Source organism: Miscanthus floridulus, chromosome 6 (assembly GCF_019320115.1).
Source record: "Miscanthus floridulus cultivar M001 chromosome 6, ASM1932011v1, whole genome shotgun sequence".
Classification (NCBI taxonomy): Eukaryota; Viridiplantae; Streptophyta; class Magnoliopsida; order Poales; family Poaceae; genus Miscanthus; species Miscanthus floridulus.
The window spans coordinates 89,673,020-89,686,634 of record NC_089585.1 but is presented as its reverse complement, the minus strand read 5'-3'; the positions used below and the strand labels follow the sequence as shown (position 1 = coordinate 89,686,634).

The 13,615-nt window shown below is 49.5% G+C and overlaps 1 protein-coding gene and 1 long non-coding RNA gene across 2 annotated transcripts; one reads left to right on the top strand and one right to left on the bottom strand.

The window, feature by feature from the left end:
* Positions 1-7,142: 7,142 nt before the first annotated feature.
* Positions 7,143-10,106, top strand: LOC136460800 (uncharacterized). Its single transcript, XM_066460367.1, has 6 exons — positions 7,143-7,196; positions 7,269-7,724; positions 7,866-8,102; positions 8,429-8,776; positions 9,286-9,699; positions 10,050-10,106. The coding sequence occupies exons 1-6, from the start codon at positions 7,143-7,145 to the stop codon at positions 10,104-10,106; spliced, it is 1,566 nt and encodes a 521-aa protein (XP_066316464.1).
* Positions 10,107-10,642: 536 nt separating this feature from the next.
* LOC136458583 (uncharacterized) lies at positions 10,643-13,350 on the bottom strand. Its single transcript, XR_010760022.1, has 2 exons — positions 12,794-13,350; positions 10,643-11,179 (listed from the first exon to the last, which is right to left on the bottom strand). It is a non-coding gene; the product is annotated as an uncharacterized lncRNA (long non-coding RNA).
* Between the last annotated feature and the right edge of the window lie 265 nt (positions 13,351-13,615).

Below are 13,615 nucleotides of genomic sequence, written 5' to 3'. Positions count from 1 at the left end.
ATCTTGTCAGTTCAGATGGCTCGCACCAAGAATGTTGGTGGTGACCCAGGTGATGATGATCGGAGGCCCCCGCCTCGCCAGCCAGCCGGATCCAAAGGCAAGTCAACCAAGCAGCTGACATCCAAGAAGCGCAAGTACCCCGACGCCAAGACAGCGAGAGCAGCAGCTGTTGCAGAGGCCGCAGACCGTGCCGAGAGAGGTGGTACCCGTAGCGGAGTTGTCATTGCAGATCAGCCAGTTTCACCCGCAGTCAGAGCTGCGATTGAGGAGGTTGAGCGTCGTCATGGTAGTCCAGCTGGGACTGCCACGTTTGCAGGACGACGGGTCGCCATTGAGGAGGGTCCGTCAGCACAGCAGCAGCCCCCACCAGTAGAGCCTCAGCCAGCCCAGGAGACTCAGGAGAGTCAGGAGACCGAGCCGGCACCTCAGCTACGCCGCTCGAGTCGTACCAGTGCTGCAGTTCCACCGAGGCCAGTTACACGGCGCAGGGGTTCACGCCCTCCGCCCAGACCACAGGGTCCGCCTCCAGTGGTTCACCTCGACTTGAGGGCCGCTACAGCCAGGCAGGTTCAGCAGCTGCGGTTTGTCGAGTTTGAGGTTTGGTTTCCTCCGAGGAGGGATGAGAGAGCAGCTGAGGGGTTCTACATGCCACTGCATGAGGATTTCTACAATGCATATCTTAACAGTGGGGCAGTGTTCAGATCACAGAGGGTCTGCCAGATAGAGTCCATTGTGGCAGCAGCCGGAGAGAGCATTCGGCAACACTTGTCATATTTGCCAGGACTGTCAGATCTGATTGGACGGACGGGGATATATGTACCATCTTGGGTCCGTCAGTTTTATGCCTCGCTCTACATTGATCCTCATCACAGATACATTCACTTTGCTTTCAACGGCAAAGACCACAGAGTGACCAGTGGCAGAGCCAGGGAGATACTGAGACTACAGGAGCAGCCTGTAAAGATGCATGAGGTTTGCTATGGTCAGCAGGAACCTCCCAGGCGTCCTCATGGAGGGTTGGTGCCCCCTACAGACTTAGTGCGGCATTGCTTCAAGGAGCCGTTTGGTGAGGGGTCGAGCAGGAACCCCAGTGACTTGACTCCTACAGCGAGGATTCTAGAGGCCATCATCAGGAGGACACTGCTCCCCAGGTTGGGATACAGAGAGGGCCTAACTCGCTTACAGCTCTGGCTTCTCAATGCCATCATGCAGATGACAGTGTTTGACATCTGGGACCTCCTTCTGTCAGAGATGGAGGATACTATAGCTGAGGGATTCAAGGGTCGCAGGCAGCTTCCCTATGCTCACTGGATCACCTTCCTCATCCGTAGAGTTGTGATGGATAAGCCCCCTGGCATGATGGATGAGTATACAGGTGCCACTACAGAGTTCCCAGCTTACAACCTGTCACAGCGGATCAGACATACCACTCCTCAGGCACCCAATCAGCCTAGCCGTCGTCCCGACGTGCCAGAGTCCGCAGCTCAGCAGGATGAGATCATCAGAGGGATTGCAGCCACAGAGGAGGAGGAGCTAGAGGCACAGCAGGAGGTGAGCGAGTACAGTGACAGCTCCGACGACGACTACCAGCCTATACCTCAGATGCCTCCACGCAGACACGATGCAGAGGCCGGTAGCTCTAGTTCTGCTCCACCTGCTCCACAGACAGACCCCGCTCTCATAGCTATTCTTGAGCGGATGCAGCAGGATCAGACACGACAGGCACAGGAGACAGCTGCCAACTTCGCACAGTTTCAGGCTCGTCAGGACGAGTTCCAGCGTCAGCAGCAGCTCCTTCAGCACCAGCAGTTACTTATGCAGCAGCAGCTCATGGGATTCATGCAGCATGTAGTGACAGCTATTGGGGTCCCACTGCCACAGCCTTCGCCCCAGGTTGCACAGCCTCCTACCACTTCGACGACTCCAGCAGTACAGCCCATCGGGCTTCAGAGTCAGGGACAGCCTCCAGTTCAGTTTACTTCACCTCCTATACAGGTGTCCCAGTGGTTAGCTTCACCTGGTGTAGCCCCGCAGTTCACTCCTTACCACACGGGTTTTTCACCAGAGCAGTCTTCCTCGCTGTTCGTGCCTGAGTCGTCAGTCTCTAGGAGTCTTGGAGCATCCTTCAGCGAGTTGACCGGCATGCCTACTCCGCCTCACATGCATACTGCCGGTCCATCTACAGCAGCTCCAGCCATCATGACTACTCAGAGGCTTCCCTCGTCTGTCGCCTCTTCAGATCCTACGACAGACATCCTTGCAGCTTCACAGGCAGCACCAGCCCCAGCTCAGACCCATACCGCTTCAGCGACTCTTCCTGCTTCAGAGGGTCAGTCAGTTCAGAGCTCAGGGTCAGATGATGATGGCGCCCAGTTCCATCTTGCTCCACGTACTTCAGCGCCCGACTCGTCCGCTGCAGCCCCGCCGACCGACCCTTAGGTTTTGGTGTTTGACGCCAAAGGGGGAGAGGGTTTTGAGTATGTAGACTCAGGGGGAGCGAGCTTTAGGGGGAGCTAGTTATCTAGTATTAGCTTATTTTATACATTTGGAGTTTTATTTGTGTGATACACTATTACTTATGCATTCGTGTGTTTACTTTCATGCATACTATTATATTTATGTGATAGTGCTATCTACGTGATTGTGATATTTGACATGTGTGATTTCTACTTTGCATTATCTATATGTCATATCACTTGTGTTATGCTCATTTGCTTTTGCTTCCGCGTTTATACTTCGAAGCAAATGAGCATTGTTATTAGTACTCATGCTTAATTCATATCCTTTGAGTACATTGTGTTGGCTTGGGTCATATAAGCTTGACTAACTCTTTTGTTCTTATTGACAAAAGCTTATATGAACCAAGCCCGTCAAAAACCTCACTCCATAACATACTCGAGGTAGTATTGTCATCAATCACCAAAAAGGGGGAGATTGAAAGCATCTAGGCCCCTAGTTGGATTTCGGTGATTAATGTCAATACAAGATTACTATGACTAACGTGTGTTTTGCAGAGGAAACTAAGTTAGGTCATGGTAATGGAGATCGATTGGGCAATCAAGGTTGTCATGCCCCTACGATGGAAATCGTTTCGGTTTTCAAAGGACGGACGACAAGGTTAAGGATAACTAGTTCTAAGTGTCGATTGGAGTTGGAGAGACACTTAGAGTAGTTTAGGACTTTGTTTTTCCTTTGGCCGTACTATGAAGGGGGGGTATGAATGGGTAGCTTGACCTAGTTGAGTCTAGTGAGTTAGGTGTGGTGCACACTTGTTAAAACTAGCTCTAGGTAGCTCCTATGAATGCCTAAGATCCTTTGGAGCAAACTTCATTCACATATGTTCGAAAGTTGGAAGTGAATGGAGGGTCAAACACTGACCGGACGCTGGCTCCGGTGCGACCGGACGCTGGCCGCAGGGTCCGGTCAGTTCGTTTGACTGAGGTGGTTAAGTCTGTTGTGACCGGACGCTGGAAGGTCGTGTGACCGGACGCTGAGGGCTAGCGTCCGGTCGACTCCAGTAAGGGTCCAGACTTGGAAAAGAGTGACCGGACGCGTCCGGTCAATGTGACCGGACCCTGAGTATCCAGCGTCCGGTCGTTTACAGTAAGCATCCAAGAGCGACCGGACGCGTCCGGTCGGTACTGACCGGACCCTGTCAGCGTCCGGTCATCACTTGAATGCTGGTTCGCGGGTTGAACTGACCGGAGCGTCCGGTCATCACGATCGGAGCGTCCGGTCGTCCCGCAGAAGCTCATAACGGTTAGTTTTTCAGGCTGCCTTATAAATAGAAGCTCCACTCGTGAGTGGAGTAACTTTTGCTCATTCCAACAGCTGAGAAACACGTTTGTGAGTGCCAAGAAGAGCAAGGTCCTAGTGAGGTGTTTGTGATTTGAGAATCCAAGAGAGTAGCCTCACTAGCAAATCAAGAAGTAGCAAAGTGTGCATCCATCTTCTCATTAGGCTTCGCGTGGTCAAGTGAGAGTTCGTGCTTGTTACTCTTGGTGATCGCCATCACCTAGACGGCTTGGTGGTGATTGGGAGTTTGGTGTTCACCCGGCGGAGCTTGTGGGTGACCCAACTCAAGTTGTGAGCGGCTTTGGGTGATTCGCCGCGACGGAGTGTCGAAGAATCAACCCATAGAGAGCACTTGATCCTTGCGCGGATCAAGGGGGAGCTACACCCTTGCACGGGTGCTCCAACGAGGACTAGTGGAGAGTGGCGACTCTTCGATACCTCGGCAAAACATCGCCGCGTTCCTTTCTCTCCCTATTTACTTTGAGCACTTACTTTGAGTATTTACTTTGAGCAATTCAATACTTGTTTTACATCCATAGAATTGCTTGCTTGAGTAAGGTTGGAACTTAGGTGGTGAGTTCGTTGTGCTTTAGTTTGATAGAAACACTTTTCTAGGCACAAGGGGTTAATTGGGCTATCCGTAGGATTTGTTTATTGCAAGAGAATTTCGAATTAGCCCAATTCACCCCCCCTCTTGGGCATCTTGATCCTTTCAATAACAATTATGCAACAAAGGTGCCGGGCTAGTTAGAGCTCTCCTAAATAATTCTAGGAGTAAGGTTACACAAACCTATGCCACTAGTATTTTAAGCAACAAGGGAGCTCCTACACATGCTAGTAAGCAAAAGCACAAAGCTAACAAAGCTCACTAGCAATGCTCAATAACAAGGCAACCAATGCCTAATTAGTGAGCGTAAATACTTAGCTACACAAACTAAGCAATGTGACTAACAAGGTTACTAAAACCAAATTAGCCACGCAAGGGAGCTACTTCTATGCTACACAAGCAAGAAGGTAATTAGCAAGCTACACAAGCTATCTAATTACAAGAGCAACTACACAAGCTTAATATGTATAAAAGTAATTGCAAGCTTGTGTAACGGGGATGCAAACCAACGGGAAGAATAAGGTTGATACGATGATTTTTCTCCCGAGGTTCACGTGTTTGCCAACACGCTAGTCCCCGTTGTGTCGACCGCTCACTTGGTGGTTCGGCGGCTAATTAGCATCACCCGCTAAGTCCGCACGTCGGGCGCCGCAAGAACCTACCCCGGAAGTGAGGGTAGCTCAATGACACGCTTTACTAGAGTTGCTCTTCGCGGCTCCCGCGGGGCGAGCACAATGCCCCTCACAAGCACTTCTCCGGAGCGCCGCACAAGCTTCTTGCGCGCTTCGACGGAGACCACTACCAAGCCGTCTAGGACTTGGCAACCTCCAAGAGTAACAAGCACCACCAGCTTGCAACTCGATCACCTAGTGCCACTCGATGCAACCTCACGATATAATCGCACTAGAATCGCTCACTCACATAATCGAATGATCACTATCAAGTATATGTGTGATGGAGGGCTCCCAAGCACTCACAAGCATGGACACTAAGTCCCTTGAGGTGCTCCACCCCAGCCATGGCTAAAGGCCACATCTATTTATAGCCCCAAGGGCTAAACTAGCCGTTACCCCTTCACTGGGCAAAAATCGGGCCGACCGGACGCTCCGGTCGTGTTGACCGGACGCTGGACCTCAGCGTTCGGTCGCCCGCAGACGGCCACGTGCCCCTATTCCAATGGTCACTTGACCTAACCGGACGCAGCAGCTTCAACTGACCGGACGCTGAATCCTCAGCGTCCGGTCGTTTCCAGTAAGCCCCCCGAGGCATATTTCTTCGACCGGACGCGTCCGGTCCACCTTGACCGGACACAGACAGCGTCCGGTGCAATACCCTCGGTACTGTGCCGACCGACCAGCTCGACCAGACGCATGCTCCCAGCGTCCGGTGCTTTCAGACCCAGCGTCCGGTCAGTTGACCGACGCCAGTGTCTTCGCGACCAACTTGTTTTCACTTCTAACTTCTTCACCCTTGCTCCAATGTGCTAACCACCAAGAATTTGCATCCGGCGCAAGAGAGCGACCCAAACCCATCTCACCCCTGCAAACACCACCTCCTTTATAAATGTGCCAACACCACCAAGTGTATACCACCATGTGTATGTGTGTTAGCATTTTCACAATCATTTCCCAAAGGATGTTAGCCACTCAACTTGCCACGCCACTCGATCCTAGCGATAATGCAAAGTTAGATCACTCGAGTGGCACTAGATGACCGATATGCAAACAAGTTTGCCCCTCTTGATAGTACGGCCATCTATCCTAAACCCGGTCATAAACTTCTCTACACACCTATGACCGGTGAAATGAAATGCCCTAGGTTATACCTTTGCCTTGCGCATTCCATTCCATCTCCTCCAATGTCGATGCAACACATGCACCAACACGATCAATAATGATATGATCCACTTCATATCATCACGTGATCATATTGGTTCATCGATCTTGACTTCACTTGCTCTTCACCGTTGCCATCGTCCATCAGCGCCAAGTCTTGCTCAAGCTTCACCGCCACGCGGTCCATCACTCCAAAGCCTTTGACTTGCCCTTCATGCTTGCAACTGGTCCATCAAGCCAAGTCTTGTCTTGATCTTCTCCACCTTGATCACATGACTCAATGTCATGTCTCATGTGCATTTAAGCTCCTTCATCATCATATGTGTGAGCTTTGCAACATCTCCAAGCCATTTTCACCTCCATGACATATGTTGCTCACACACATGTACCTATGGACTAATCACCTGTGTATCTCATATAAACACAATTAGTCTATCTAAGTTGTCACTCAATTACCAAAACCAAACAAGGACCTTTCAAAGTGCGTGTTGGTATTCTTTGACGATATCTTGATATTTAGTCGAACGTTGGAAGGACACATTGAGCATGTACGCCTTGTGCTAGAACTGCTGTAGCGGGACAAATGGCAATTTAACTTTTCCAAGTGTGTCTTTGCTCAGCGACAGTTGCGCTATCTAGGCCATCTGATTTCTAAACAGGGCGTGGCCACTGATTCGGACAAGGTCTAGGCAGTGTTGCAATGGCCAACTCCTTCCTCTGTCAAGGAATTGTGCAGCTTCTTGGGTTTGGCCGGCTATTACCGTCGCTTCGTCCGCCATTTTGGTATGATCTCTCAGCCCCTCACTGATCTTCTCAAGAAAGGGGCTCTATTCGTCTGGACTGCAGTTCATGAGCAATTATTTTTGGCACTCAAGACAGCTTTGACCTCAGCTCCAGTTTTGGCCATGCCCAACTTTTCTAAGCCCTTCGTCATAGAGACTGATGCTAGTGGGACTGGTGTCGGTGCAGTCTTGATGCAGTAGGGCCATCCTCTGGCATTCTTGAGTAAATCTCTCAGTCCACGTTTACAGGGCCTGTCCACGTATGAAAAAGAATATCTAGCAATTCTTATGGCTGTTGAGCAGTGGCGCAGTTATCTGCAACTTGCTGAGTTTCACATCCTGATGGATCACAAGAGTTTGGTACAGTTGGAGGACCAGCGTCTTCATACCTCATGGCAGCAAAAAGTATTTACTAAGCTCCTTGGGCTGCAATACCGCATTGTGTACAAGAAAGGTGTTGATAATGGGGCGGCCGATGCCTTGTCGCGAGCTTCGGTTCTCCAATGTGTGGCCATGTCGATCTACCAACCAGAGTGGTTACTGGAAATGCTGCAGTCTTATACCAATGATCCGGTGACTCAAGAGTTGTTGGCCAAGCTTTCCAATTCTTCGGTGTCTTCACCCCATTACACTCTTCAAGACGGCCTGATTCATTACAAGGGCCGTATCTGGGTTGGCAAGGATGCTGCCGCGCGTTTCAAGTTGGTGCAAGCCATGCATGCCAGCGTAGTTGGTGGACACAGTGGGCTTCCAGTCACTTATCGGCGCTTGAAGCAGCATTTTTATTGGCCGGGTTTGAAGGCTGAGGTGCGTGCTTTTGTGACTGACTGCACAATCTGCCAGTAGGCCAAGCCTGACCGCAGCAAGCTTCCAGGGCTTCTTCAACCGTTGCCGGTGCCTGAACGTTCCTGGAAAGTATTATCTCTGGATTTTGTGGAGGGTTTGCCAATGTCTGAAGGGTACAACTGTATCCTAGTGGTAGTGAATCTCTTCAGCAAGTATGCTCATTTTCTCAGCCTCCGTCACCCTTTCACCACTGCTACAGTGCCAAGCACTTCATTTCTCAGGTCTATCGCCTTCATGGTATGCCTTCGGCCCTTGTCTCTGATCGTGATAAGATTTTCACCAGTGCTCTATGGCGGGAATTGTTCAAGCTGGCCAAAGTCGAGCTTCATATGAGTATGGCCTACCACCCTCAATTAGACGGCCAGACCGAGCGGGTCAATCAGTGTTTGGAAACCTTCTTGCGCTGCTATGTTCATGCTTGTCCCAAGCAGTGGCATCAGTGGATTGATTTGGCTGAGTACTGGTACAACACCAGCTGACATTCGGCATTGGGGAGATCTCCTTTTGAGGTGCTTTATGGGTATGCTCCTACACATTTTGGCCTCAATTCTATCGATGAGCAGCCTGTGACTAATATTGCGGGGTGGCTGCATGACCGTGAGATGATGTCTGAACTGATACGGCAGCACTTGCTCCGCGCCAAGCAGCGTATGAAGCAGGCTGCTGATTCCAATCGTTCTGAGCGACAATTCCAAGTTGATGATTGGGTCTTCCTCAAGCTTCAACCCTATGTGCAAGCGTCAGTAGCCAATCGAAGCAGCCAGAAGCTCGCTTTCAAGTACTTCGGTCCTTACAAGGTGCTGGCACGTGTTGGCTCGGTGGCGTACAAGCTGGAACTTCCACCGTCCTCTATGATCCATCCTGTATTCCATGTTTCTCAGCTCAAGAAGGCCGTGGGTCCTCAACACACTGTAACTTCAACTTTACCTCCGGCATCAGCTCAATGGAGTGTTCCTGAGCGCATTCTGCACCGTCGGCAGTTGTCGCGTGGTAAGAAATACATTCAATAAGGTCTTATTAAGTGGTCTAACTTACCAGTTTCATTAGCCACTTGGGAAGATTTGGAATCTCTACATCAGCAGTTTCCTCGTGCCAAGTTGTGGCTGCAACATGGCGCGCAAGAGAGGGGGAATCTCTACATCAGCTGGGCCAAGAGAAGAAAGACCGAAGAGGCCTAGAATGGGCAACCCGCGCTACGCTGGGCCGGAGTGGGCTTCCAAGCGATCCGCGACGGGCGAAGGCGTTGAAGCGGCTGACCGTATCGAGTGCGTAGTTATGCTGGCCGAACGGTGTATCGGAGGGTATCAGCCATTGTAATGAACCTAACTACTGCTAAGAACTCACGCTACTTCCGGTTCTCTTGCTTGCTTCCCCTACCTATAACCGATCCCTTCGTTCTTCCTTGATCCGCTGTTAATAGGAGAATGTGAGCAGCGCCGTGGCCGCGCCCGCTGCGAGGAGGGACACGAGCACCGCGACGCGGCAGCAGGAGACGGACATCGTCATCCCGCTCCCGCCGCGGTGGCGGGGACGGTGCCGGGACGAGGACGACCTGACGTGGAAGGCGGCCGTGGGGGAGGCGGCGACGTGCGGTGGTGGCCACATTGGTGTGGAGGGGAGGACGCGGGCAGCAAGGAGAGAAGAGCGCGCGGGCGCATGTCTTCTGGTGTTTATATTTCTGATGAAAAAAAAGCCCCCCAAGAAGAAAGGGAAACACCGGGATATGCGGCGGCGTTCTCTGGCTGATGTATTTTCCATTTGGGCCGTGCACATGCCGCATCGGAACTTTGGGAGCCGCGATGCCGACGCCATGCAGCTCGGCTGCGTGCCGCAGGTGCTGTGGGCTGTGGCACGCGTTCTGCCCACTCATCTTATTCGCCTTCGCATTGCGAGTTGTGACCCGCTGCAAGCCTGCTACCGTAGAAGCAGAGTTGTAACGAAAGTACCACGAGGCAACGAGAGCAGCAATAGGTCCAGGTCCAGGATTATGAGCTGCAAAATCTATTTAAACAACATTTGGTTACCAAAATGCCAACTAAGATATCGGCACCAATCGCAATCAGTTCAGGAACAAGGATTTGGACACACATCCCATCGGTATGCTAAACACAACATTGAGCCCATGCAAATTGATCACAAGTTTCTGTTGCTATACGGAGGTATTAACTCATACAATTTTTTCAGGTAACAGCATTTTACCCTACTACGGATGCAGAGAACTGGGGATTCATGTACATGTAAAAACTGCTTCACAATGGACCGACACAAAAGTTTATCTCAATCTCTCACAAATAGACCAGCCTAACCACACCCGTTCCGAATTTCTAAACTCCACGCGGAACCTTTCGTCCTTTCCTTTTTCATAATCAGCCATATGCCAAGTTTCCATCTCCAGCACGAATTGTAATATCTACAGCAGCTAAAATAATTCACATGACATGTGACATGTCTCAGGTAATTGGGGCGTGTTTGATTTCGGTGCTGTGGGAGGCCAGGCCCAGGCCAGCCACGGCCAGGCCCAGAGTGCACAAGTGTCTCTGTTTGATTTCCTTGTAGCAGTGGAGATAGGCCCAGCCTAGGCTTCGTTTGATTCCATCACTTCAGCCAGGCCCAGCATCAACTACCTCCAACTGCCAGGTGGAGATGTTTGATTCGGGCCAGGCTGGTCATGGCTCAAGAAACCACCAGGAGGAAGGGATACAACAGCAGAACAAGATTTGAATCATGTCAGGTTTAAGTTAAACCAAATTTTGTCCAAACAAAAGCTTACAACAATATGAAATAAAGAAAATTGGCAATAACATGGCCTCAGACTAATTGCTGTTCCCATTCATCATAGTCAGGTTAAAAAACGAAAAAAAACAGCAGAGAGTTCAACAACCATCACTTAGGATGAGGATACAGTTCAACAGTTTTCTAGAGAGGAATGCAGCACATGCAGGAGATGCAAAGAACAAAGATCACAGATGGATTAGTGTCATCATCGGCCTAGACATTGCAGTTGCATTACCCAGACATGGTCAGTCTCATCAAAAGAGCCACAACCAGCAACAAAAGAGCCAGAATCATCACATTCTTCCAATCTCCAAGCTTATCATCAGATGGTGCGACAGCAACAGCATAACAATTAGAAGGAAGGGAAGAGACTGTTGGGAAACAATAGCTGCTTGTAATGATGCAGTGCTTGCTCATAGTTTTGGTACTTCTTGTACCTAGCATTTTTGTAGCCAAGCACTTGCAGAGAACACTCATGCCAAGTGAAGTAAATTCCAGGGTTGTAACTCTCAAAAACCACATAGCATGGAGCCATTTATCTGCAATGTAAATATTTGTAAGAGACTCAGTGGTGCTAAGTTAGATGAATTTTGCCATAATCTTAGTTTCACTCACATCAACGGCTATTAGTAGGCAAGCAAAGAAAGGTAGTGCCTCAGTCATATTTTGCAGATCAGAAACAGTGCATGAGGCGACATCAAATGTCGACCAATGAACTGATTCTATAAGTGTACAAGTAAATAGTTGACATCATCGGCAAAAAAAATATGTATTGGCCTTAGCTTTTAACAATTTGCTGCTACATTCTCAAGTAAATCATAGGTGCCTGTACATTTATCAAATAACAGAAAAAACCAGCAAATCAATGAGAGCAACAACCGAAGTCCGAAATAAGAAGTTGAACTAGAACATCATGAAGGCCATGAAAGCCATGTGAACGTCCATTCCCAGCCATCACTACAGTTACTTGACCATGTGTTGCTAGGGAATGGACGTCTCACACGGGTTCTATGACCACCATGAAAAACACCAAGACGACATCAAAAAACAACATACAGGCACCTCATAAGTGTAAATGGTTTTGCATCATTGGCCATGATCTCATTCCTCTCATTGCAGTAACAAGAACATGAAGAAGCATAGCCAATAAAATTGACACAGAATACAACAGATGAAACAAATGTAGGAAACAAAAGAATAAACACATGTTAGTGGAGGCCACCACATGCAGGTGGCCTCAGCTTTGGTATTTGCTGCAACAATCTGAACTCAGTCATTGGTGGCTGCATTTCCAAAATAAAACACAGATCAAGTAAGATCCTTTAACAGATGTTCACCAACCAAATCATGAAGGCCATGAAAGCCATGTGCACGTCCATTCCCAGCCATCACTATAGTTATTTTACCATGTGTCGCTAGGGAATGGACATGTCGCATGGGTTCGATGACAACCATGAGAAACAACAAGAAGACATGGAAAATCAAATTATACAGCCACGTCATTAGTTTTAATAAGCTTGCATCATCGGCCATACCCTAGTCTCTTTTACAAGGGCCCTTTGTCTAGGCAGGTTGCATAGATGGAAAAAGGGGCTCTGGTCATAAGAAGCATAGCTAGGCATTCAGCATCAGTGGAGTTGTAGATCATTTGGAGGGTATTTTGTCTGTGCTTTTCAGCAACAGACCTAGGACCGTAAACTATTGGCTCTTCTTCGGCCCTAAGCCTCCTAAGCCTAGTCATTAGAAAGGATAGCATGACCACAACCATGGCTGCAGCTTGTCTCGCCATCAAATGACGATGTTCATAGGGATCCATCTACAAAGCAATAAACATTGGCCTCAACATGCATGAGTGAGCATTCAACAACAAAAAATAGCACGGCTGCATAGGGAAAAATGCCTCCAGTACAAGGACATATTCATCATCGACCGTAACAGTATATCAAACGAAAAAAACATGAGCAAAAGCATGGATATGTGCAAATCGAACAGCTTTATCACAAACAGCAACATGATTGAGCTCAATATACTCAAAATAGGCAACAATAGATCCAAAATAACCAAACCATGCATCATTTCCATAGGCGCATCCAAACCCTAGGGACGAACAAAACCCTAACATCGCAAGAATGGGGAAATGGGGTCAATTTCACCTCGGGGTGGTCGTCGGAGCTTTCGAGGTGCCCGGAATGGAGAGGAAGAATAACAGACAGTGGAGAGGTACCAGATCTGGAAGGAGAGGAGGCAGATCCGCAATCACCAACACCAGCCCCACCAGCGGAGTCAAGGAAGACGAAGGAGGAACACCGCTGCCTCCACAGAGCCTGGGAGGAGACAGAGCGGCCACGCGACAAACCAGATCTGACGGCGACGAATGGAGACAAGGCCCAGGGACGTAGGGCAACGCCGCGACGGCCACCAAACTCGCCAAATCCTCCTGTCACTCAATGAGATTGCGATGGGGAAGGAAGGGAACGAGGTCGGGAAATGGAGGAGAGGAAGACGAAGCTGGGAGGGAGCAGCTTATAAAGACAGCGCGACAGGGGAGGGAGGGAGGTGCGCGGACATTTCTGCATTCCCGCGCGAGCGCGCGCGAAGCAGCCGCCGCCGCCGAAATTCACCCGGGAGGAGACGGAGAGAGCCAAGCCCTGGAGAAACGAGACCTAATCTCGTTTCCCAGCGTGCAGGAGAGAGAAGGAAGTATGCACCGCGGCGGCCGAGGCCAAGAGATATCAAACACGAGCAACTGCAGCTAGGGGCGCAGGGCCGGCCTTTTGGCCCATATTGTTAAAGCGTGAATGTAAATGAACAAGATTTAGAAAAAAATGTTTTTTTTTATTGATCTCTGAAATATATTTATACAAGTGAAGGAGTGTCACGAAGGGATACGACTGTTCCCAAAGGACATGCCCTTTGGAGTAAAACTAACTGTCTAATCCTATCCACTAATCTTGTAATTGATGGATGAGATCACT

Excerpts from the sequence above, each read along its gene's own strand:
- LOC136460800 (XM_066460367.1), top strand. The coding sequence starts at position 7,143 with ATGCCCAACTTTTCTAAGCCCTTCGTCATAGAGACTGATGCTAGTGGG. Across the intron at positions 7,725-7,865 it reads CTGCCGCGCGTTTCAAGTTG|GCCAAGCCTGACCGCAGCAA; the intron begins GTGCAAGCCATG and ends ATCTGCCAGTAG. Across the intron at positions 9,700-10,049 it reads AGCTCGGCTGCGTGCCGCAG|GTAACAGCATTTTACCCTAC; the intron begins GTGCTGTGGGCT and ends CAATTTTTTCAG.